The sequence below is a fragment of the Chenopodium quinoa genome, unplaced genomic scaffold, assembly GCF_001683475.1.
Source record: "Chenopodium quinoa cultivar QQ74 unplaced genomic scaffold, ASM168347v1, whole genome shotgun sequence".
Lineage (NCBI taxonomy): Eukaryota > Viridiplantae > Streptophyta > Magnoliopsida > Caryophyllales > Amaranthaceae > Chenopodium > Chenopodium quinoa.
In genome coordinates, this window is record NW_018744452.1 from 26,909 (window position 1) to 54,144 (window position 27,236).

At 39.4% G+C, this 27,236-nt stretch overlaps 1 protein-coding gene and 1 pseudogene across 1 annotated transcript; one reads left to right on the forward strand and one right to left on the reverse strand.

Moving 5' to 3' along the window:
* Window positions 1-2,115: 2,115 nt before the first annotated feature.
* On the reverse strand, window positions 2,116-24,683 carry LOC110697017 (annotated as a pseudogene).
* Window positions 24,551-26,172, forward strand: LOC110696996 (putative disease resistance protein RGA3). Its single transcript, XM_021874331.1, has 2 exons — window positions 24,551-24,758; window positions 25,862-26,172. Exons 1-2 carry the CDS (start codon window positions 24,551-24,553, stop codon window positions 26,170-26,172), a joined length of 519 nt encoding a protein of 172 aa, XP_021730023.1.
* Window positions 26,173-27,236: the final 1,064 nt, after the last annotated feature.

Consider the following 27,236-nt stretch of genomic DNA (forward strand, 5'->3'; position numbering starts at 1 on the left):
CTTTCTTTTCTTCGTTAATGGCTGCTCGAATTGAACAGTTGCTAGCTATTTGGCTTGAAGGAAGGAAATAGTTAGGGTTTGAAGGAGGAGAGAGAAAGAGATGAGAGAAGAAGAGAAAGGAAATGAGCGGCGGTAACTATAAGGGAATGAAGAGGTGAGAGAAGTTAAAGAGAAAAGTGAGTGGGGACGTGCGTGGAATTGAACCTCAAAAACCAAGAGACCGGTTTTTAATGTTAACAGGTCTATCTATCAAAAACAAGAGACCGGTTTTCGCAAAAGGCGGTCTCTGGTTTATTTTTGATAAATAATTTTTTCTCAGAAAAAACACAAGAGACCCGTTGTCTTAAATAACCGGTCTCTCGATTAAATTTACCACTCCAACCAATAAAGTTAGAGACCAGTTATTAATAATAAATGGTCTCTTGGATCAAAGAGACCGCTTATGTAGATGACAGGTCTTATATATTGGGTCTCTTTGGCCAATTTTGTAGTAGTGAATCATAATAATAACCATAATCATGTTAAAGCATAATAATAACAAGATCGTAGGCATGATACTAACAAGATTAATAACAACCCCTATCATATCACTAAACAATAAAGATCAAAGTTTTAACCCTAACATGATACTATCATGAATATTAGGAAAGAAAATAGGAAGCATCACAATTGTCATATTTGATATTAGAAATTATAGTTGTTACCCTAAACATGATACTAGGAAGATTAAAACGCCCTAACATGACACTAGGAATCAAAATAACAACCTAGACATGATTTCTATATCATAATATCAATAAATCAATTAAAGCACTTACTTGGATGCCTCGTATCTCTTTCTAATAACAAAATACACGCGTTAGTAACTTCAAGGAAAATAAAAATCAAACAATTAAATTAAATAATTGAAAGAGAAATTTGGGACCAAACCCTCAGAAATTAAAACCTTTCACGTATAGGGCGAAGGCAACTTCGAACAATGCTAGGTGTTTCTAGATCTTATGAATGCGGAATTTTGTATGCAAAAGGGTTGGTTTAGAAAAGAGTGAGAGAATAAGCTTTAGCTTATAGAGAAAAGAGAATTAGAAAACTAGAGAGTTGATCCTTCAAAACGGAGATTTTTGGAGGGTATTTATAGAGAAAATCAGCCGGACGGATAGAAAAACAAATCAGAGTTTCAACGAGAATAAAACACGATTAGCGCCAGACGCTGGACATTAGCGTCATGCGCTGAAGGTTAGCGCCAGACGCTAGACATTAGCGCCAGCTGAAGGTTAGCGCCAAGCCTTAGCGCCAGGCGCTAATTCTTGTCGTCAGGCGCTAATAATCAGTTTCACGCGTTTTCTTAATTTTGATAAAATTTAGCCGTACAGAAAGGCAAAATCGTATTTTCCTTAAAAACACTCTTTTATTCTGATTAAAACTCTAAAAGTCAACCAAAGTCAATTTATCAATGCTAATTGAATTAGGAAGAAAAGAAAACTAAAATCAATTCTAATTGCATTAGGAATGATAAATCAATATTAGGCCCTCCTCTAGTTCATTGGGCCGAACATAAGTATCAAACCGGGCCCAGTTTAGTAATTTGGCCATAACTTCCTCATTATTCATCGGAATTGGGCTTATAGTATATCGTTGGAAAGCTCTTTTCAATCCCCATCCAACTACACTATTATTGGACCCTTTCCATGGACCAAACCAAATTGGATTGGCTGTTTTCTTAAAATAGGCTTTCAAAAATAGAGAGAAAGAAAAGAATTAAAAATTATCCGCAACACTAGACTTTCCACACTTTCACTTCATTTGATTATGATTCAACGTGAAAGGTACTCATCACCGGGTTTAGTTTTGGGGAGACACAAATGGGTGTCTACACAACTCAAACGAGGTCAGATATCTGAATCAGAACCTGTATTTCCATCAAGTCAAAATTAGTATCAGTATGCAGTAGCACAGAAGCAAAAACATACTCTAATGATACTTGTAACATAGGATCAAAGTGTGATCTCCTCTTTTGCATTCTGCAATTCAATAACAAGTTTTTGGTTGAACATCTGTAGCAAAAAAATACAATCAAAATGGCATTTAGAAAGCAGCATAAAGCAGCAAGATCAGTCACCAAAAATCTCCACAGGAACAACAACCATTACTAAAATGGTGAAATCGGTTCAAGTCCCTGACTATGATCTCCTTCTTTGAAATAACTGACGCAAACCTCATAAAATTATGACAATCACCGCAAAATCTCAAGTTCTCAAGATCCTGATAGGTGCGCCAAGGGGCTGACTGATGACCCCAAAAGTGAATGCAAGCTTTTCACTATGATGTCTCAGCAACATCTCTTTGGTGCTATCATCCACATCATGATGGTCATGCACCATCTCAACTTTATAACCCAACTTCTCCATATCCTCCATCAATTTGTCCAACTTTAAATAAATCTCAGTAATTCGAGGATGTTCTCGTTCTCCAAACATAAAACTATGGACCTTATTACCTTTAATCTCGATCCAACTTTTACCTCTATCCTTAACAGCTTCACTCTCCTTCAGTAGCTGCCGCAATTTAGCAAATTTTTCCCAATTCTTGTTTGCTGCATATATGTTAGAAAGCAGTACATGATTCCCAACATTAGTGGGTTCAAGTTCAAACAAATGCTTAGCTGTGATCTCAACCAGCTCAAGATTTTTGAAATTTCTACAAGATGCTAATAGGGAACCCCACATAGATGCAGTGGCTTTAGATGGCTGTAGACACCCATTTGTGTCTCCCCAAAACCAAACCCAGTGATGAGTACCTTTCGCGTCGAATCATAATCGAATGAAACGAAAGTGTGGAAAGGTCTAGTGTTGCGGAAAGTTTTATTTCTTTTCTCTTCTTCCTGTTTTTGAAAACTTTATTTTAAAGAAAGCAGCCAATCCAGTTGGGTTGGTCCATGATATGGGTCCAATAGTGGTGTAGTTGGATGGGGCTTGCAAAGACCTTTCCAACGATATATTATAAGCCCAATTCCGATTAATATTGAGGAAGTTATGGCCAATTTACTAAACTGGGCCCGGTTTGAGCTTTATGTACGGCCCAATGATCTAGGGGAGGGCCTAATATGATTTATCATTCCTAATGCAATTAGGAACGGTTTTAGTCTTCTAGAACATTCTAGAAGGTTCTTTTCATTCCTAATTTAATTAGGACTTTTTAGAGTTTTTAATTGGATCAAATAGCATTTTCGACTGAAATTATATTATTTTATCTTCCCGTACAGAAAATTTATCAGATTTTCGAAAACGCGTTGAAATCCAATTTGGCGTCCAACCCCAGGCCTTGGCGCCTGGAACCAGGATTGGCGCCAAACGCCAGCATTGGCGCCTGGCGCTAGCCACTGGTCCTGGCGCAAATGAGCCAGGGCTGGCGCCAAGGTTAGTTTTCGATTTTCAGGCTCTGTTTTGATAAAATTATCTTTTTTGGCTGATTTTCTCTATAAATATCGTATTAAAAACTCCGGTTTCATACACCAAGATTCATCAATTACCAACTATCTTCATCATTCATCATCTACATCTATCGTTCACCAATTCTCTTTATTCTTAAGTTTTCATCAACTCTCTTCATTCATCTCTTTCAATAATCCTTTTCATTCATCTCTTCATTCATCAACTTTCATCAACATTAATTCTTTCTTCTTTTCTTACTTTGCTTTTTCATACAAAATTCCGCATTCATTAGATCTAGAAACACCTAGCTATATTCGAAGTTGCCTTCGCCCTAGACGTGAAAGGTTTTAATTTCTGAGGGTTTGGTCCCAAATCTCTATTTCAATTATTTGATTTAATTGCTTTGATTATTATTTTCCTTGAAGTTACTAACGTGTGTATTTTGTTATTAGAAAGAGGTACGAGGCATCCAAGTAAGTGCTTTAATTGATTAATTGATATTATGATGTAGATATCATGCTTAGATTGTTATTTTAATTCCTAGTATCATGTGTAGGGTAAATTTAATATCAAGTATGATTACAAGCACGATGCTTCCTATATTCTTCCTAATATTTATGATTGTTAGTATCATGTTAGGGCTAAAGCTTTGATTTTTATTGCTTAGTGACATGCTAGGGTTTGTTATTAATCTTGTTAGTATCATGCTTAGGATCTTGCTATGCTTTAACATGATTATGATTATGATTGATATTATTATTATTAATGATGTTGATTATTTATTATGTTGCTTGATACATTATTTATTCTTTGTTGCTTGATCACCTTTATTGCATGTTTAAAGGGAATTTGGTACTTGTAATCACGCTTAATAAGATAATTAATAATCTTGTTTAGGATTAATTGTGATTATAATTCAAGTGATCGCCAATAATAATTTGTTTGTGCATTAAATTCAACCAACATAGATTAAACAGGTTTAGGGTTAATCCTATTGATTGTATGTTAATCAGAAAGCGCACATGAATACGAGCAGAATAAAGTAGAGGCCTATTATTAGGGCAGGTTCAATCTCTTTTAGGTTGGATTTGTACCTTCATCCCCGAACCCTTATTTGGTTCATGACCTTATGGAGTTGACGATCTCTTGGATCGTTAAGGGGTGTAACCTTCACCTCGTGATGGTTTACAAGTTCCTTAAAAACTTGTTGGCGACTCTTTTGCTCTATCTTCTTCCCTTTTGGACGCCACCGTACTTTAGTGTATGATCACAGTGGGGTTCAAGCTAGTGGGATTTTAAAGGCTTGAAACTATTCCCTACAGTTTTTGGCGACTCCATTGGGGAGGATTTCTATTTTAATTCCTGAATTTGTTTCGGCAATGATTTAGAATGAGTGGATGAGACTCGAAAAGTTCTAAGTGTTTCATGTGCGTAATTTTGATTAACATTGTGGCATATGCATAAAAAGGTTCTCATTGGAAAGACCATCCGTAATGAGTCAAAAACATAGGATTTTTACACGTAGGAAATTTGAGAAATGTCTTTCACAACTAGGACTGAAATAACACCACGCGAAACTGGATGATTTTATTGAGCACAGAAAGCTGCTGAGGCATGTGGGAAGTAGCGTCAGGGGCCAGAGCTTGGCGCCAAACTTTTAGCCGTAGCGCCAGACGCTAGTATTGGCGCCAGGCGCTACAGTTAAAAGTTGGCGCCAGTCTCTGTTTGCTGGCGCCAATTTCCCCCAATACCGAGCCAGAAATATGCGTTCTAATTTCGACCGGTTTTTCGTATTGTTTGCTCGATCCTGCTTCCTGATTGAATTTTTTCTCACTTTTCTGAAACCCATATGTGTTCTACATATGGACATAACCCTCTGGGAATTCATGCTCTATCTACCCGATTGAACGCTCCTGGCAATAAAGGGTACATCTGAGAGGTTGAATTCACCAAACCATGGAAGTGAGTTTTTTCTAAAAACTCGCGGTGTTCTATCCACACGCGTTAACCTTTCACGGTTAGGCTTCTACGCGGTGCATCTGGACAATTAACCATGGACCCTATTTGACTAAACTATATCTCGAACTTTAGAGAACTAGAGTCATGGTTAGGTTGCGAACTCATTGCATCATATTGTGCCTACTTGACTAATTGTGCATTATTTGTTGTGCATATATATCTTATGCTCCTCTTAACCGTTTGTTGATTTGTGTTGAGATTATAATTGATGACTTAAAGAACTTTGCCTAATTAATTAATTAATTAATTCGAGTCAATAAAGTTTTTTATTCTTTTAATCGGAATTGACCTAGTACGACTTTAGGCATACCCCAATTGACTAATAATATCGTAAACAGTCCCAGACCGAGGCTCCAATATTGGTGCCAAAATCTGAGTTGTAGCGCCATTGTATGGTGTGTAGCGCCAGACATTTACTAAAAAGTCTGGCGCCAACCACCATATTGTGACGCCAGTCCTGTCGCTTGGCTGACAGTTCGGATTATTTGTCGAGTCATCACCTAATGTCTAATTAATCAGTTTCCTGTTTAATTCGGTTAATTTTGCTGGCAATAATGCTTAATTGAATCAATATCCGAGTTTAGGCACTAAGTCTCATGGTCTTACACAAGAGTCCAAGCATGTCACTTACACTCAATACACACACCAATACACATGTCTTGACCATGATTAAGGGAGTCTTGTGTGCGCGCGTCATTTTTCGTCATTTTTTTTAGGGGGGTAAGTCGGATATTAATCCTCCAATAAATAATAATACTTAAGTTCCCTAAACACATGTACATTATTGCTCCCTAAAAATATGCATACTTTTTTACATACCCTCTTTCTTTTTTTAAAAAAAATAAAAACCATAAAGTCAAATTGATTCGAGTCAAGTAATTAAAACGCAAACTGGCTTAATTTACAGCGCGTGGTCAAGAAAGGAAGGATGATTAATCAAAGATAACCTCTTCGTACAAGTCCAACTTTTCGACAAACCTATAGCTCGCAAGAGGAAAGCAAGAGTTATAATGGCAACTCAGGAAGAAGTTAACAATCTCAAGAACCAATTGGCTACTGTAACTGAGACACTAAAGCTTCTCACACTTAAGATCGAGGATCCCGCAAAGCAACAACAAATGGACCTCATGCAAGAAAGCCTAAGCAAGTTGTCCAGCGACTACAAGTTTCAAGAACTCACATCCCAAGGGGTCTCGATGGATAAGGATCTTCTTCCGCAGAAGTTCAGTGCCAACGACATCCCAAAGTTTAGGGCAATCGACAACCCCTACTTCCATCTAAGAGCATTTGAAACAATAATGAGTATCAAGGGTATCGATAAGAAGGTCTTCCCTTCTCTGTTCTCGCTATCTCTCGAGACCGTTTGCCAACAATGGTTCTCTTGAAAAAGAAAAGACCTCTACCTAGGAATCCATAGCAAACGCTTTCGTTGATAGGTACAAGTGCAACGTTCAAGTCGAAACCGACCATAGAGAACTTGAAATCCTCAAACAGAAGGAGAATGAAGGCTTCACATCTTTCTTTAACAAGTGGAGAGAAACCTCAGCTAAAATGATTGAGGTACCAAGTGAAAAAGAGTCCGTGAGATTGTTCATTAAAAACCTCCAAGAAAAATATTCAAAACATCTTAAATATCAAAATAACCTTCATACCTTTAAGGCTGTTTATGATATTGGGATTAATATCGAAGATGACTTGGCTAAATCTAAAGTTGCCAACAATAACTCCAACAGTGGCTGGAAAGGAAAGAAGAACGACAATCCTTCTTCCAAAACCGCCCACTCAAATAATGTTAGCACCTTTAATCTAGGAGAAGTCCTCGCCATGAAAAATCAAGGACAAAAGAAACCCTTTATGAGAAACTTCACTCCTATTGGCATGAGTTATGACACCGCATTTGATCGGCTAAATGCAAAAGGTCTTATAACTCCCATTGGACCATTTGGAGATCCACCAGTCGAGAAGAGGTCGCCTAATTGGAACCCCAATGCACATTGCAAATATCATCAAGGTAGGGGCCATTCTACTGAAAGCTGTTGGAAGCTTAAGGAAGCTATTCAAGACCTAATTGACAGTAACAAGCTGCCGTTGCCCCCTGCCAGTAAGAAACCGAGTATTGACAATGCACCTCTAGCTCACACATTGGCTATCTCCGATGAAGAAAGCGAAGTTGACCCCTCATCTCTCATTAAGCCTGTCAAAGCAACCAACGTCGAAGAGGAAGAAGAAGAGACCTTTTTCGATGTCGAAGATAACCTTCCAGAACCAGCAAATGAGGTAGAGATACGAGTACTCACGCTGTATCTGAGGGAGACATCGCAATTGTTACATGAAACTCTCAAAATTTTGAATGAACTTCACAAGGAATACGATGAAGAACCCAAGAGAGAATTCACACTAGTAAAAATGACTTATGAGGCAAAACACTTTCCCTTACAAGTCACCAAAAGACCCAAGAAGAGCAATAAAGTTTATACTCCAATTGGGATCCCGTATGCACAAATGTTTAAAATGCTCTCCGAGAGTGGCAAGGTCAAACCTCTCGAACCGAAACCATTTGAATCATTAAAAAGGACAGATAGATATTACTGTCAATACCATCAGTCAGGAGGACACACCCTAGAAAACTGCTTCAAGTTCAAGGATTTGGTGCAGAAAATGATTGATAGAAAGGAATTAGTCCAAGTTCAACAAGAAGAGGATATAAACGTTAATGGAGTATGGGACAGTGATGAAGAAGATGTCTATCTAAAAGACATATTAGGGCCTTCATCTTCTGTATCATACACCACGGACGACATTTGGGCTGAAGAAGATTCATCAATAGACGTCCTCACAAGATCCGGGAGAATACAACCTCCCGTTTCAACACAACCCATGCCTACTGTACAACAAGTTCCCATACCTATCATCTAAGACAATGACATTGTTAAACAATTCAAGAAGACAAAAGTTGAGATGAATGTATGGAAGCTTTTAGCAACATCTCGAGAACATAGGTTGGTTGTGATGAATGACTTGGATAAAATCGGGATAGATTCTGACACCACTTCTGAGGGAATAGCTAACTTCCTCACGAGTGACCTCCCTAGTCCGATTATTCTAATCACCTTCTCTGATAAAGACTTACCCCCGGAAGGTGACAAACACTACAAGGCGTTATACCTCACGGTAGTCTGCAAAAGGATGAATGTTCCCATGACTCTTGTAGACAATGGATCGGCTATTAATGTCTGTCCACTTAGGACTACAAGGATGCTTGGCATAAGAGATGAGGATTTAACTCCGTCCACACAAGGAATAAGAGCTTACGATAATACTCGACGTCAAGCTCTTGGCAAAATAACCCTAAATGTGACGGCAGGAGCAATAGAACATGCTACTACTTTTCAAGTGGTAGACATCAAAGCCTCATTCAATCTGTTGTTAGGACGCCCTTGGCTCCATGACCTAAAGGCCGTCCCTTCATCTCTCCACCAACAAGTGAAAGCCGTAGTTGGAGGAATCCCCATCACTATTGATGCTTCGCCAATGAGGATCAAATCAATAGAGAATCCAATCATCAACGTGGAGCATGACGAAGATGATGAAGACCTATGGGGCTTTAATGAAGAAGTCTCCTTAATCCAAGAGGATGAAAGGACATCTCTTTGCCACGACCCCCATTCCAACATGATTATCAACACTATACTGAAGAAACAAGGACACTTCCCTGGGATGACATTAGGAAAGAAGAAGGGGATATCAAAATCGATAGAGTCACCTGGCCTCCCTAAACTAGATACTTTCGGACTTGGTTTCGAACCGACTCGGAAAGATCTCAAGCAAGCCCAGGACAAATTGAAAGCACGTAGGGACGCTCGCATTCAAAAGAAAGCAATTCCAATGGATCAGTACCCTCTTACGCTTAATGGAAAATTTATAAAAGAAGGAGAGAACTATCCATGCCATGAATTTCCCGAACCATATGTTGTAAATGGCATACGACAACCAAGATTCGAGATTTTCTTGGATTGCTACTTCATTGACGAAATCTCAGCTCCCGTCCATAAGGAGAAAGCACCTCCATGCTTTGACTTTAACGTCATGGGATTACTGTTTGGGCGAGAAAAGAATGAGCCAGTTTATGAGGAAGATAACTCCTCACTCATTCAAACGGTCCTACAAAGCGAAAACTTCGACCCCTCAAAGCTAATTACTCCAGCTGAAGGATTATTGCAAGGGTGGCGCAAGACTATCAAGATGACCACTCCGAGTGTGAGGAAAATATCAATCACGACAAGACAAGGGCCAATGTTTGAAGAATCGTCAGAGTCAGAGTCTGAGTCAGAGTCTTTCCCCATAGAATCTTCTAAGTCTTTAGCTATAACGCCTCCCCTTCCTATTTCTTCTCCTAGGATAGTTAGTGATCCAGTCCCTGAGGACATATCACTCTTTGATGTAATGATCTCAGAGTATAATAATATCGCTCATTCTCCTTACTTCTCGTGTTTTTCCCTAACCCAAGATGACGAACATTGCTTAGTTAACGATGAAAAAGATAAAGAAATTATTAAAGCAATGTAAACACTTGAAAAGAAAACACCAGTAATTGAAGAGACTGAAACAGTTGACATCTCAAATGATTCAACTCATAAAAGAGAAGTTAAAATCGGACTAACATTGAATAAACAAGAAAGAACCGATTTAATTGATTTGCTTAAAGAATTTATCGATGTATTTTCTTGGTCATATGAAGATATGCCAGGCATTAACAGAGAAATAGCTCAACACACTATACCATTAATACCAGGAATGAAACTTGTAAAACAAAAGTTACGTCGAATGAAACCCGACGTAGCACTTAAGATAAAAGATGAAGTTCAAAAACAAATAACTGCAGGTTTCATCAAGGTATCCAAATACCCCGAATGGGTCGCCAACGTCGTCCCAGTTCCAAAGAAAGACGGAAGGGTAAGGATGTGTGTCGACTATCGAGATCTAAATAGGGCAAGTCCAATGGACGACTTCCCTTTGCCACACATCGATATTCTGGTAGACAACACAGCAAATCACGCACTTCTCTCATTCATGGACGGATACGCAGGGTACAATCAGATTCTCATGGCGGAAGAAGACATGGAGAAGACAACTTTTATCACACCATGGGGCACTTACTGTTACACGGTAATGCCATTTGGGTTGAAAAACGCAGGTGCTACTTACCAACGTGCAACAACTGCCTTGCTTCATGACATGATGCACAAAGAAGTTGAAGTATATATCGACGACATGATTGTGAAATCAAAGGACCGTCCAGGCCATCAAGTAGCCTTAAGGAAATTTTTCGAAAGGTTAAGAAAATACAATATGAGGTTGAATCCATCAAAATGTTCTTTTGGGGTCACCTCAGGCAAGCTCTTGGGGTACGTCATAAGCTCTAGAGGAATAGAGATAGATCCAACCAAGATTAAAGCAATCATGTCAATGCCACCGCCCAAGACCGAGAAACAGATTCGAGGATTCATTGGCCGGTTGCAATACATAAGTAGGTTCATATCAAAACTAACAACGATATGTGAACCAATCTTCAAAAAGCTCAAGAAGAATGTACCAGTAATATGGGATGACGAGTGTCAAAAAGCCTTTGACCGGATCAAAGCCTATCTCGCAAATCCTCCCGTATTAGCGCCAGCACTTCCCGGAATACCTCTTAGGTTATATTTGACGGTTACCAAAGAGACAATGGGAGCCATGCTAGCACAAGAGGTAGAAAACAAAGAGAATGCAATCTATTACTTAAGTAAGAAGATGCTCGAATACGAAACACGCTATACACCACTCGAGAAATTGTGCCTCGCTTTGGTGTGGGCCACGACTAAGTTGAGACATTACATGTTGGTGCATACCGTTTTCATAGAATCTCGATTAGATCCACTCAAATACTTGTTCGAGAAATCAACGCTCAATGGACGTATTTCAAGATGGATAGTCAACTTAGCTCAGTTCGATGTGCGGTTTATGCCACAAAAAGCTATTAAAGGATCTGTGGTGTCAGACTTTCTGGCAGACTTTCCAATAAAAGACTCGACACCAATACAGGACAACGAATTTCCAGATGAAGACTTGATAGTCACCGAAGATGATACTTGGACCCTGTATTTTGACGGAGCCTCAAACCAAAAGGGATGTGGTGTCGGAGTGCTACTAGTATCACCTAAAGAAGAACACGTCCCAATCTCAATAAAACTCGATTTCGACGTTACCAACAATGCTGCTGAATATGAGGCATGTGTGGTAGGCCTTGAAACAGCTCTGGCATTGGAATTAAAGAAGTTAAGGATATTTGGAGATTCCTCTCTAATCATCAATCAAATATCTAAAAGGTGGAAAGTAAGGAGCGAAAGCCTAGCCCCTTACCAAACTTATCTGGAAACTCTTACCGATCAGTTAGAGAAGGTGGAATACACATATCTACCTAGAGAAGAAAATCAATTTGCTGATGCCTTGGCAAGATTAGCCTCAATGGTTAGGATTCCCACGGATATCGAGCAAATGCCTCTAACTATCGAAAAAAGGCACAAACCGGCATATATACAGGCTATAGAAGACGACAACCCAGTCGAAGACGAAGATGAAGAACAAGAAGAAGAACCATGGTACATGATATGTCTATTTTATATAGTATTTTACCCCCGTCCCTCGGTCATAATTAGTAGTGTTTTTGGTCCTTTGGGGCCACTTTTATTACTAATATGTGTTTTCGTAGTTTTGGTTAAGTTTTGCAGGGAATTGCACCTTTGGAGTATTTTCCCGAGATTTTTATGAAGCGACTACGAGCATCGGAGGAGCACGACCATTTTTGAAGCCCGAGGCAATTGGACCATGTATTCGAGACCCGAGAGGAAATATGGATTGGGCCGAGAAATCTAGCCCAAATCGAAGTCCAAACCTCCAAGATGAAGCCGGGCCCGATCGAGCAAGCTTACGCCCGATCGGGCGAGCTGTCGCATGCCAGCTGCCAAGGAGATGCGCGCCCGATCGGGTGAGCGTAGGCTCGATCGGGCGCAGCACTGAAAGATAAGCGTAGAAAAAAAGGGCGGGCCCGATCGGGCGCCCCCTTCGCCCGATCGGGCGCGTGTTTTGTTAGAACCTGATTAAGCTTTGTTTATTTCGTGTTTTAGGGGAGATATTTATTTTGGTTTTGTACGGATAATTAATCACTTCCTTCTCTTAGAATTTATCTCTCTACTTAGTATTTCTCTATCTCTAGAATTCTCTCTAAACTCTGGTACTTAATTCCTTCATTAATTCCAGATTTGTTTTGGTACAATTTCTTCCCTTTCTAATTTCAGCTATTTTAATTGTTTTCTTGTTTATGTTTTTAATTGTTTATTTGATTGGATTAGTTATGATGATTAGTGAGTAGTTTAATTCTAGGGTTTAAGGGGATCCATAATTAATATGAAGGGATAGCTTGTTATTATTGATTGTTGATATTGCATGATAATTTCCTATTGAATTGTTTTAATTCTTTGCAATTAGATTATGAATCGAGCAAATGTAATTTGGTTGTGAATGTTTAGCAATATTGAACTGATGAATCGAGCAAATGTTGATTTAATATTAAAGGCTATTTTTAATAGGAACTTAGGTCTAATAAATTGCGAGAGCCTGTTAGATCCATGTTGGTTAATAAATTGCGGGAGCCTGTTAATTATGTTATTGATGCATTGTTAATTATTAATTGCTTCGTTCTATCCCGGAATATTAATTATTGGTGAACCTGCGACCCTAGGTTTCCTTATTATTGATTCTTTTCTCCCTAAACTCATCCTTCGTAGTATAGAATTCATATTTAAAATATTGGTTACTTAGATAATTTAGATTATAACAATTAATTAGAATTAAAAAGACTTGTTTCCCTGTGGAGTTCGACCCTACTTCCCTATCTACTGTAGTTAGTGATTTAGGTAATTATTTTTTATCAGGGGATACGACTTTACCCTGTCAGTACACTGACATCCTCAACTATGTCACCAATGGAGAATACCCCCCTCATGCTGACAAAAGAGCAAAACGAGCCTTGAGACTTTTGGCTTCTCAATATGTACTCATAGACAACGAGCTACATAAAAGGGTACCTAAAGGTCGAGCTCTCCTATGTGTAGGGAAGGTGGATGCACAAACAATAATGAGAATGGTCCACGAAGGAATCTGTGGAACTCATGTAAATGGCAAAATGTTAGTCCAAAAAATAATGCGAGAAGGGTATTATTGGACTACCATGAATAGGGACTGCCATCAATATGTGAAAAGATTCCCTAAGTGTCAAATTTATGCCAATTTACAACACGTTCCTCCATCTTTTCTCTACACCTACACATCACCATGGTCATTCTCTACATGGGGAATTGACATAATTGGCAAGATCGCTCCTCCAAGGACAGGAGGCCATGAATTTATTCTAGTAGCAATTGATTACTTTACGAAGTGGGTTGAAGCGCAATCATATGCTAAACTCACTGCAAAACATGTAGTACTCTTTATCGAGAGGAATATCATTTGTCGATATGGAGTCCCACATGAAATGATAAGTGACAATGGAACTCATTTTCAAGCCGAATGTGAAGATTTGCTACACAAATATGGTATCCAACATCATCATTCGTCCCCTTATAGACCTCAAGCAAACGGAGCAGTTGAGGCAGCTAATAAGAATTTAAAGACTATCATCGAGAAAATGACAGAAAATTATAAGGATTGGCCTGACAAGCTTCACTTTACATTGTGGGGTTATCGCATGTCAATCCGTACGTCAACAGGAAATACACCATTTTCTTTGGTATATGGAATGGATGTCGTACAACCTGTCGAACTAGAAATACCATCTCTACATATTGCGCTAGAGAGTAAGCTCGATGAAGTCGAATGGACTAGGGCACAATATGAAGAATTTATCCTACTCGACGAAAAACGACTAGAAGCTCTACATCACACTCAGTGCTATCAAACTCGTATGGCTAGACATTTTAATAAGAAGGTCAAGACAAGAAACATCAAAGTAGGAGATTTAGTATTAAAAGCGTTAAGAAAAATGTTTTAGATCCAAGGGGAAAGTTTAGACCTAATTGGTCTGGCCCCTACATTGTCAAAACAATCCTGTCAGGTGGTGCAACAAAATTAACTGACATGGATGGCAATGAATTCTCAAACATGACCAACCTTGACCAACTTAAAAAATACTACCCATAATTACTTGAGTAGGACACTCAAGAGAGCTACGTTCGGCCTGATTCCTTAGGAAAGGATACGTAGGCAACCCATTACGGGTGCGGCCACTTTATTTTTCGACATCTCCGCGTTCCAGGATCAACAAAAGTCAACAAAAAGTCGGAAAATTATTGGTGTCACAGAACAGAGTCTAGCGCCAGCCAAAAGCCTGACGACGGTATTGGCGCCTGGCGCCAGACCTCAATAGCTGGCGCCAATATGCAGATACTGACGCCAATTCAGTCATAAAATCTGGGCGAATTTCGGTGTTTTTTCGGAAAATTTTCGACTTCCGTACTCGAAGAATTTCTGGAAAATTAATTTTTTCGGTTTTTCATTGCTTTAATAAAGTAAATTTAAAGTAACAATTTAATTGAAAGCTGAAATTTCATTAATGAAATAAAATTGCATTGTTAATGGAATTTAAATAAGGCTGAAATAAATTAACTTTAAATAAAAAATTAACAATCTAATAAATCTAAAGCTAAGCAATGTTCTAGTCTTTCTTCTCCTTCTTTGCCCTTTTCCAATTTTTTTCCGTTTCCTCCTCTTCATCCATTACTTTAGCTAGTAGGCATCCTTTAGAGGACCTACATTCAATTTTAGAATAGATTGTTTCTCCTTCAGCTAGCACCCCATGCTTCTTTTCCACCCAAGTCTTCTTGTCTGTAGCTTTCCTTTTCCCCTTGTCTTTAGTAGTATTCTTTTTCTTAGGCATTATAGGTGTTTTGAACTCAATTCTTGCACCTAAGCGTTCCTTGGCCGGTGTCACCCTGTCACCTAGACGATCCTTCACATCGGTTCTACCCTGATCAATTGAAGACTTCTTCAGCAACCACTTCTTTACATCATTAGGTAAAGAAGGGGGAATCTTTTGGGTAATCACTTCCCATAAAGGCCTAGCGCTCCAGTAAGTGTCAAATTTATCTACTTCTTGAGATATGGGATACTCATAGGGAGGACGAAGATCCCCGGAAGGAATATTTTGAAGCAAGCCATATTGTCTCTTTACTCTGCAGGGATAATAATATGTCATGCGAGACAAGCTTGGAAGACGGCAGAAAGGTTGCTTGTTAACACCAACCATCCTTCTTATTTTCCACCATGGGACGACCCACTTGATAGCGAAATCACGTGATTCAAAGACTTTCTTCCACCCATGGCGCCCAATTTTGGGAATGCGCTTCTTTCTTCTCACAAAGCAAGTGGGCGTATAATTTTCAATGTCGTCCGGAGGACTAATTAATCCTAGCCTCTCCATTAGCCACATCTGTAAAAAATCCTAATGCAAATAAATTAATATTACAATACAAAAATATGTTTTTTGATTTCCGTAATTAAAAATATTATTTTTCTACCTGTAATAAAATTGGAGAACCGCAAAGAGGTGCTTTTGGGTCCCTTTTCAATTCATCCAGACTAATCATAGTCTCTCCAACTATCAATGGCATTGGATTTCTCCCTGATTCAATTTGTTCTAGCACAGTGGTTATAATTGATTGTCCCTCATTATTTTTACCACTACTAAGACAATATTGATTAAGCATGCAGAATAAAAACGCCCTTCTTCTATATATGTGAAAAGATTCAGAAAGCGGTTTATCAAAATAATAGCGTGCGTATTCTTTTAAGTTCACTACATTGCCATCTACTATTTTTGATAAATCCCTTTCCTTCAAGTTAAAGAAGCGCTCAAAATCCTTATAGTAATATGCATCTACCCTAGGGATTACTACCAGGTCTATTGCAGGGAAGCCTAAAATAGCACCAAATTCCTCTGGCAAAGGGCTAATTTCATCATACCCTATTCTAAAACAATGTGTATCAATGTTCCAAAATTCTAAAGCGGTATGTATGAAGTCTATGTCTAGATCTACCCCTTTAATGCCATAAATTCCCCCCAAGTGAAATAAATCCAATTCTTTTCTTTCTCTAGCATTAAGAGATTGACACCATTCATGAGAATATTGGGTGAAGGTTTTAGTGGCTAAAGACATGATTATTATTTTTTCTAAAGAGAAGGATAATTTTTTCGCTGGATTTATGTGAAGAATCGGCTGAGCAGGGGGCTATTTATGCACAAATTGAGAGGAATTTCAACCTGACTGGAATACGAAGTCAGCGTCAATTGGCGTCACACACCCGAAATTGGCGTCACCCATCAGCTATTGGCGCCACACGCTAGGTGTAGCGCCTGGCGCCACGCGCTACAGGCTGGCGCCAGCTGGCGCCACATTAGCAAAAAAGCCGCGCGTGCTCAGTTGCGTTTTGATATTAAATTGGAGTCGGTTAATGGCTTTATGACCCCGTTTTAATTTCTTTCTATCCTTTTATTAATTAATTAAATATAGCAAATTATTTTTGAATTTTATATTAATTTTCAAATATCAGCTTTTTTTCCTCCATTTTATTTTTCCTTTTTATTTTTTTTGGGGGAGAGAGTCGGATAATACCCTCCATCAATAATAAAAATGACGGAATTTTTTTTTGCGCAAAATTATTATCACATTTGCACACACTAACATACACTAACATAATAATAGATAATAATGAATTTACAATAACATAACATAAAGTACAAAGTGTCTAAATAAAAAGTGAAAGGCAAAGTTCTATAAAAAGTCAAAATAAAAAACATATACAGAAGCAAACTACGACGCCGGAGGACGTAGGCCCATCACGCCATAAAATTGCGCCGTCCGAGGAGTCACCTCTCCACCAGCTCCGGCCTCAGCACCAGCTCCAGTCTCCGTGGGAGGAGGGAAACTCAAAACAGGACCGCCCCAGCCAAGGTCAACCTGAGGCTGAGACCGCGAAGGCTGCTGCGATGACGAGCCAACCTCGTGCATCCCACCACCTCTGAAAGTCGAGATAGCCTCTCCTACCGGTGCAGCAGGAGCACCCTCAGAAGAAGACCCTGAGCCCTCAGCAACATCGACTCGAGCAGCCTCAGAGCGACCACCTCTACCTCCGGACGAAGTGCGACGACGTCTCGAGCTAGACCTCGCCGGCTCTCTCCGCCCCTCAGGCCTCGTACGGGTGTGAGAAGCAATCGGTTGACCCTGCAAAAAGGATTAAATCAGAAACAAGGTAAATACAAGCGTAGTGTAGAAATAATAAGCAAAGAAAAGTTACCTCTCAAACAGCGTCGTCTCGACGACAGGTAGCTGCATTCCTCATCCGAACGAGTTGGCTCCGGAAGGCATCTATGCATCGTTCCATAGCCGAAACCACCTCGCGTGAGAACTGTCAAGGAAAGTTAAGTCAGTAAAAATGCATGATAACTGAATATAAGATTCTGTATAAAAAACTAGGCTTACCCTAGTCTGGTGACGAGGAATCGACCGCTCCACGAAGCGCTCGCCCTCAAGAGCCGGAGAAATCATCTCCTCGATCGGCCCGTACATCCCCTGGTAGTGGATGGACATACGAGGTGGCACAAACTCAGTGGGACCATCCTGATGAAACAGAAAGAAATCAGCAAGGTATTACTTGGGGGCTACTCAGCGAAAAACAAAAGTTAAGGATCTTACCCTCACATCCTCGGCCGGTACAGGGGCTGGAGCTAACAAAGGAAGTAGCTCCTCAGCATAACTCCGCCCAAGGATCACATGGGACCGCCAGAGGGAACCAGACTCCTCAGCCATGATCGACAACTCCCTCTCGTCAAACATGTGACGTAGTGGAGGAGCAGGAACAACAAAAACATTGGAAGAGTGTTGTCAATCAACTCTCTCTCCTAAGTACACAATCGCTCCGTAGGTCCCCAGAAAGTAGCGGCGCTCAGCAGAGTACTGTGCGGCTAATCCAGGGACTGTCCAACCACCCCATGGTCGGTATACTACCTCAGGTCCCTATAAAGATACCAATCGGGTAAGAACATGTCTAAAACATCGCAGAAGAGCAAGATAAACACTAAAAGTCGTACCGAGATGATCCGACTCCGGACACGTGCATTAGACAGGTCCACATGGTGGCCGCCCCAAGAGGCGCTCACCGGATACCCCCTCGGCGATGGTCTCACCGGCGCAATGGAAGGAAAGTACTCGTAGAACCAGATCTACAAAAAAGCTAAAGCATGAGTAAATGTTGCCTAACATATAGGGCTAAACTTTATAAGGAATAATGTTTACCTCTACGACTTTCCAGAAAGCAGACAAAGCAACGTTCGTCCTAAAGGACCGATGGCGACACGAGTCCCTCAGTGCGCGAACGAAGTCAGTATAGGCTAAGCTGGCCCAGTCATAAGTCCCGATTCGCTGGAGATCGCGAACAGCAGGGAGGTAGTAAAGCAATGCCCTACTACCCCTGTCAGGGGAGAGTGTCCCTGACAACAACATCAGCACAAAGATGCGCACCCGCTGCTCTCGGGTGGTTGCATAGTCATCAAGGGCCGCTGCCAGCGTCGAGCGGCGAATCCCTCTGGCACTGAACTGAGTTGTCTCGACCTCAGCTCGGGCCCGAACAGCAATCGGCCCCAACAACTCCTCGACCTCTGGAGAAAATACATCGATACTGTCGTCGAACGGCAGCGGCACAGAAGTGAACTCCAGTCCTGTGATGAGACTGAAGTCTGTAGGAGTGACCATCATCTCACCCCATGGAAAATGAAAAGTGTTGGTGGTGTCCCAGAAGAACTCCACCAGAGCGCGTACTACGTGGTGACCCCCGCTGGAGGCAACCATAACCTCGGAGGTCTCAAACAGGGCAACCAATCCACAAGACTCCCATAGGAGTCTCGTCTCTCGATCTCTGGCGATATGCATCCTATACAAATCGCCTAGACCATCACAGCCAGAGCCGTGATGCCGTGTCCTCCCAGGCTCGGTTCCCCGTCTCACCCTCTCAGAAATGTGGTGGACAGGGGCAAAGAACAAGGTCTGCTCATCCCACTCTGGGAACCGACCAAGCGAAGTGAACGGTGTAGTGTCGTCCTCCACGGGCTCATGCTCCCGTCTAGTGTTTCGGGACCGTGAACCTGAGCCTCGTTGTCTAGCCATGCTACATTGTGCAGAATCATCATAAATTAAGGTTCTATAGTATCTAAAGGTTTGCCTAGCCGCATGATACTATGTTCGCAAAAACAGAGTACGTAGTACTAAAACAGAGCACAAATTCAAATTAAGTATGACAGTATTTTTTCAAGCAATCAAACAATTTCTTGCAACACTATAGTGATTATTGTGACAAATTGAACAAGAATTGCTAGCAAAAACATCAAGAACGAGCCACATTGTTCTTCACGACCTTAAGAGGTTCAACAATGGTGGATTGCTCATTTCTTCACCAAATTGAGTCAAACAAGTCTCAAATTACTCCCAAGGCAATATACAAACATAAACAAGCAATTTCATGGCATAAAATTTGATAAACAAAGCAAATTGAGCATTATAAGTTTCGAATTTTCATGAAATTCGTGAATGAACATGCCAAGAATTCATAAAAGCCGGTGTGATTTGGAGGAAAACTTAAATAGATCGGGAATATGGATAAGAAGAGCTTTGATTTGCAACAAATTTGAGCGAATTTGGTTGAGAAACGAATGAGCAACGATCAATTGAAGTTTCGACTTCTTTCGAGCAGCGTTCGCAACAAACCAGAGCACGAAATGAACTGAAAACGGGAATTTAAAGTGATTCCCGTGCTGGCGCCAGTCCCTAGGCATTGGCGTCACATTCTGTGCTTGGCGCCAAACGCCAATTTCAGCGCATGGCGCTAATGCAATAAGGCTGGCGCTGATTGATTTTTAGCGATGCCAAAGCAGCCAGCCACCTGTTGGGGTTGTGCTAGCTTTCTGCAACATATTTTGGGTTCCTTGGTACGCCAGTTAGCCCCTTTAAGCAATTTGACATGATTAGGTAATCGGCTTGATTACGTAAAGTGATCGACCTGATGGAAAGATCGTCTCACTAAGCTTAAAGCGCCTAAGCATTGGCTCATTAGCAAAAAGCACCGACATACAGGTTCAAGAGCAAAAAGCACCGACATATAGGTTCAAGAGAAAAAGAGCTCCGACGTACAGGCATAGAAAAGGCAAGTTCAGGCGAACTTTTAAAGATCGACAGGCGTGGATCTTCGGTATTTTCCTTTGGAAAATTATCGCATAAAATGAGGATGACTTCAAGAGAAGATGTCTTCGACATCATTCCCTAGCTTGCGGAAGGTTGTCACAAACAACTGAAGGTAATTTCGGGCGAAATTGTCTTCGATCATAGTTCCTGAGGCATGGAAGATGATCGTAATGCGGATGAGAATTATTTCAAGAGAAATAATTTTCGATGATATTCCCTTGGACGTGGAATATTATCACAGCGGAGAAGGTAGTTTCAAGCGAAGCAATCTTCTAATTGGAAGCAATTACAAGGCGTAGCGGTTTTCAGGCGGGATGGCATTCTCTAGCTTGCAGGAGGTCATCAAAAAAGCAACATACGGCAACATGTGGTTACTTTCAGAGACGTGTGCTCGACGGTGCAAGATACGCGTTTCTTAACTCTTTTATCTGTTTAACTAAATGCTAGTTTTGCAGGTATCGGCGTTACAAGATTGATTTAGGATTGCATAACGTTCTGAATCATTGTCCGTCCCTATCGATACTTTGACTTTCGTTTTCGAAACTTGCGTTTCTCCAAACTCAGTCAAAGTGGGGGCTTCTGTAGACACCCATTTGTGTATCCCCAAAACCAAACCCAGTGATGAGTACCTTTCGCGTCGAATCATAATCGAATGAAACGAAAGTGTGGAAAGGTCTAGTGTTGCGGAAAGTTTTATTTCTTTTCTCTTCTTCCTGTTTTTGAAAACTTTATTTTAAAGAAAACAGCCAATCCAGTTGGGTTAGTCCATGATATGGGTCCAATAGTGGTGTAGTTGGATGGGGCTTGCAAAGACCTTTCCAACGATATATTATAAGCCCAATTCCAATTAATATTGAGGAAGTTATGGCCAATTTACTAAACTGGGCCCGGTTTGAGCTTTATGTACGGCCCAATGATCTAGGGGAGGGCCTAATATGATTTATCATTCCTAATGCAATTAGGAACGGTTTTAGTCTTCTAGAACATTCTAGAAGGTTCTTTTCATTCCTAATTTAATTAGGACTTTTTAGAGTTTTTAATTGGATCAAATAGCATTTTCGACTGAAATTATATTATTTTATCTTCCCGTACAGAAAATTTATCAGATTTTCGAAAACGCGTTGAAATCCAATTTGGCGTCCAACCCCAGGCCTTGGCGCCTGGAACCAGGATTGGCGCCAAACGCCAGCATTGGCGCCTGGCGCTAGCCACTGGTCCTGGCGCAAATGAGCCAGGGCTGGCGCCAAGGTTAGTTTTCGATTTTCAGGCTCTGTTTTGATAAAATTATCTTTTTTGGCTGATTTTCTCTATAAATATCGTATTAAAAACTCCGGTTTCATACACCAAGATTCATCAATTACCAACTATCTTCATCATTCATCATCTACATCTATCGTTCACCAATTCTCTTTATTCTTAAGTTTTCATCAACTCTCTTCATTCATCTCTTTCAATAATCCTTTTCATTCATCTCTTCATTCATCAACTTTCATCAACATTAATTCTTTCTTCTTTTCTTACTTTGCTTTTTCATACAAAATTCCGCATTCATTAGATCTAGAAACACCTAGCTATATTCGAAGTTGCCTTCGCCCTAGACGTGAAAGGTTTTAATTTCTGAGGGTTTGGTCCCAAATCTCTATTTCAATTATTTGATTTAATTGCTTTGATTATTATTTTCCTTGAAGTTACTAACGTGTGTATTTTGTTATTAGAAAGAGGTACGAGGCATCCAAGTAAGTGCTTTAATTGATTAATTGATATTATGATGTAGATATCATGCTTAGATTGTTATTTTAATTCCTAGTATCATGTGTAGGGTAAATTTAATATCAAGTATGATTACAAGCACGATGCTTCCTATATTCTTCCTAATATTTATGATTGTTAGTATCATGTTAGGGCTAAAGCTTTGATTTTTATTGCTTAGTGACATGCTAGGGTTTGTTATTAATCTTGTTAGTATCATGCTTAGGATCTTGCTATTGCTTGATCACACCTTTTATTGCATGCTTAAAGGGAATTGGTACTTGCAACCACGCTTAATAAGATAATTAATAATCTTGTTTAGGGTTAATTGTGATTATAATTCAAGTGATCGCCAATAATAGATTTATTTGTGCATTAATATTCAACCAGCATAGATTAAACAGGTTTAGGGTTGATCCTATTGATTGTATGTTAATCAGAAAGCGCACATGAATACGAGCAGAATAAAGTAGAGGCCTATTATTAGGGCAAGTTCAATCTCTTTTAGGTTGGATTTGTACCTTCATCCCCGAACCCTTATTTGGTTCATGACCTTATGGAGTTGACGATCTCTTGGATCGTTAAAGGGTGTAACCTTCACCTCGTGATGGTTTACAAGTTCCTTAAAAACTTGTTGGCGACTCTTTTGCTCTATCATCTTCCCTTTTGGACGCCACCGTACTTTAGTGTATGATCACAGTGGAGTTCAATCTAGTAGGATTTTTAAAGGCTTGAAACTATTCCCTACAATGGCATAGTTTTATCACATCATATGCATCTTGAATAAATCCAGCACGACCAAAGATGTCCACCAAGAAAGAATAATGGAGAACACTTTGTGATATGTTGTGTTCTCTCACCATAAGATCAAAGTATTTATGCCCTTCTTTAACTAGCCCCATATGGCCACAAGCAGATAGAACTGAAAGATAAGTCACTTCATTTGGGTACAAACCCGTTTGCTGCATCTTCTCAAAAAGAATCATCGCTTCCAAGCACCGACCATGACTAGAGAAACCTGAAATCATTGCATTCCATGAAACAACATTCTTGCTATCTTGATCAGAAAATACAGTGAAGGCTTCTTTAATGGCTCCACATTTCGCGTACATATCAACAAGAGAAGAAGCCACAAAAACGCTAGCACCAAAATCGGACTTAAACAAAGTGGCATTCACTTGGTTCCCTTCAGTCAAAGCGCCTAACCCTACACAAGCAGAAAAAACAGAAGAAAGGGTAAACTGGTTTTACTCTATCCCAACAGCTTGACCTCTATGATACAACCTCAAAGCCTCTTCATAAAGCTCATTTCGAACATAACCTGCCACCATCGAGCTCCATGTAACATCGCTCTTCTCCTCTAAGCTCTCGAAAACCCACGAGGCCTCCCCCATAAAATTTCATTTCGAGTAAACATCAATCAAAGCAGTCCTAACATACACATTAGACTCTATCCCCTTCTTAACAGCAAAAGCATGCAGTTGTCTGCACTCAAAAACGGCAGATTTTGCTGCACAAGCACAAAGCACACTCGAGACAGTAAACTCACTCAAAGGGGATTCCTCTCTTTGCATTCCTACAAAGAGGGATAAAGCATAATCTGCCCTTCCATTCTGGGTATATGCCCCAATCATAGTGTTCCAAGAAACCAAACTTCTTTTAGGCATTTTATCGAACAATTGACGAGCAGGGTGAAGAAGGCTGCATTTGCAGTACAAATTGATAAGCATATTTGATGTTAAAGTATCAACACCTAAACTAGCTCGAATGATTTGAGCATGGCAAGCTTTTCCTTCAACAATTAAACAGTTTCTTGCACAATATTGCAAGAGATTCTGCAAATACGTTATCGCCGCCATTGAAGATGAATTTCGATGCTTGATTGCACGATCTATAAGTGTTGCTCAGACGTTGTTTGCAACATTACAGATAACCAACTCATATTTAGTACGCCGTTTCTTCTTCTCAGATAACCAACTCATATTTAGTGCTAAAATATCAAGTGAGATTAAGAAACTAACAGAAAAGATGGATTGTGCAACTAAAAACCATAATGATTTTGGGTTTAGTAAGTTGTATAAACCTGTTAAGATTAGAGAGAAAACATGTTCTTATGTGTTTGAAAATGATATTATTGGGAGAGATGCTGACAAGAAGATCATTGTGGATGTGTTGTTAAAAGATGACTTGGAGGAAAATATTTCTTTTGCGACTATTGTGGGGACTAGGGGGCTGGGTAAACTTCTCTTGCACAACTTGTGTATAATCAGTGGCAGATTCAAGATTCCAAACTAGGGGTAGCACTGAACCAAAGGATCAGAAAAAAAAAATTTATACACCTATTACCCTGAAACTCAAACTAATTTTAAGCTGATAATAGCACATCAGGTTAATTTTTTGCATATTGTATTGTGATTGTGTCTAAAAAGTTACCATCAAAATTTTGAATAACTATAGATTTTATGCCGAGTTATTATCACAGATAAATTATACATGTACACGAAATATTTTGTATTACAATCATATAAAATTATTAACTTTTTGTACAGACAAATTATCCATACTATTAATGTTCTTAATCAATTTTTTATGGGAGTTACTTTTATCTAATTGAAATTAAATATCAAAAAAGTGGAAATTAATAATTTGAGAAGTATCAATATTGTATGGAAGTCATTTTTATCTAAATCTATTTGAATATAAATGTCAAGAAAGAAAAAAAAAAGTGTCAAGAAAAAGGGAAGTAATTTTGGGATTGAAAAACAATGAAGCAATCTTTAAAAAAATAGAATTGATAGTTTTCGGGAAAAAAAAAAATGAACCCAAAAAACGCATAGGAGCAGATTTGAACCCCAGCCCAGCTGGCCAAGAAAGTTTTAGTCATCCCCTAAGTTACCACTGAAGCAACTCCAATTCTCTCATAAGGCATGCATTATTTAATCTATATTTGTATTTCAGGCATTTTTGTAAAACAGTTATTTTTTTCGGGGGTAGCACGTGCCCCCCGGGTCACAACGTGGATCCGCCAGTGTGTATAATGATTGTAGAATCAAAGAGGCATTTCAAGGAAATATGTACTGGGTTTGTGTGTCTGAGAATTTTAGCATGAAAGATACCTTAGGTAAGATGATTAGTAGGGAGGTACTTGAATTCGAGGATCTATATTTGAAACTTCGAAATAAGATAGAAGGGAAAAGGTACTTTCTTGTTTTAGATGACGTATGGTCTGAGAATGGTAGAAAGGGGGAAGGGGAAGTAGGATCTTGGTGATTAGCCACTCCAAAAAGGTAGCAGAATGTATTGGAAACTATCTAATTCATGCGTTACCTAGTCTTGCAGAAAAGGACTCTTGGGAACTGTTCAAGAAAATATCACTTAGAGAAAGGGAAGACGTTGCAGTCATTGATCTAGTTGAGATAGGAAAAGAAATTACGAAAAATTGTGTCAATGTGCCTCTCTCCATAAGGGTGGTTGCAAGTTTGTTGTATAATCAAGATATAGCAATTTGGCAGTCATTCGGAAGTATTGATTTGGCTAAATTAGGTAATGATGACGACGACATAATGCCAACATTGATGTTTAGCTATTATCATCTTGCTCCAGAGCTAAAGAGTTGCTTTAGCTATTGCTCACTCTTCCCCGAGGACTAAGTCATTTGGAAATCGGAGTTAATTTGTCACTGGATGGCACAAGGATATCTTGTTCCAAGCTCTAAAAATGAGAGCATGGAAGATGTCGGTGAAAAATATGTATCAATTCTATTACATAAATGTTTTTTCCAAGACATTAAGTGTAATGAAGTTGATGAAAATTATTCATTTAAAATGCATTATCTCATACATGACCTTGCTAGAAAAGTAGCAAAAGAGTCTGCAATGTTCACAGAATGTAGGAATGATTTAGAAGAGAAAGTTTGCCATCTAGTAATTGATAGTAATGAAGGCCTGACTACCTGGTTTCGCTCAAGCAATTATCCAGGTAAAAGTTTGCGTACCTGCTTGAGCTTTCGTGATTTGACAAATAGTGATGTAAATGATATAGTTTCAAATTGTAATCAATTAAGGGTTCTTGCCTTGATTTATTTTACCACTAAAACAATACCAGATAAATTTTGTAAATTATTACACCTGAGGTACCTTGATCTGTCAAATAATGATAACTTAGAGGTGCTCCCTAAATCGATCACTAAGCTTCACAATCTACAAACTTTAAAAACTATCAAGTTGTCTATCTCTAAAGGAGTTGCCTGAGGACATAAAAAAACTAGTAAATCTTAGAGTGTTGGACATAGAAGAGTGTTATGGGTTGACTCATATGCTGGCAAGGATGGATAAATTAATATATCTTCACAAACTACCGTTATTTATAATTGTATATGGATGATGGACTAAGGCGTCTTAAAATAGGCAATCTCATAGACTTGATTGCTCTTTTTAATAGCCTCGCAGGTTTTTATCGCTGTTTGTCATGAAATTCATGATGGAAACAGAACCAATGTGTCAAACTCAGATTATATGGCTGCCAACCTAAAGTCTTTAAAATTGAAATGTTATTTAGTTTTTTATGACAAAGGAGGTCAGGAGTCATTGCTGGAGAGCCTTTTATTCAATAACCAATTTCACGAGATTAGGGTTGAGAATTATGATGGTACCCTATTACCAAGTTGGGCCCCATCCAAATACACTATTATTGGACCCATATCATGGACCAACCA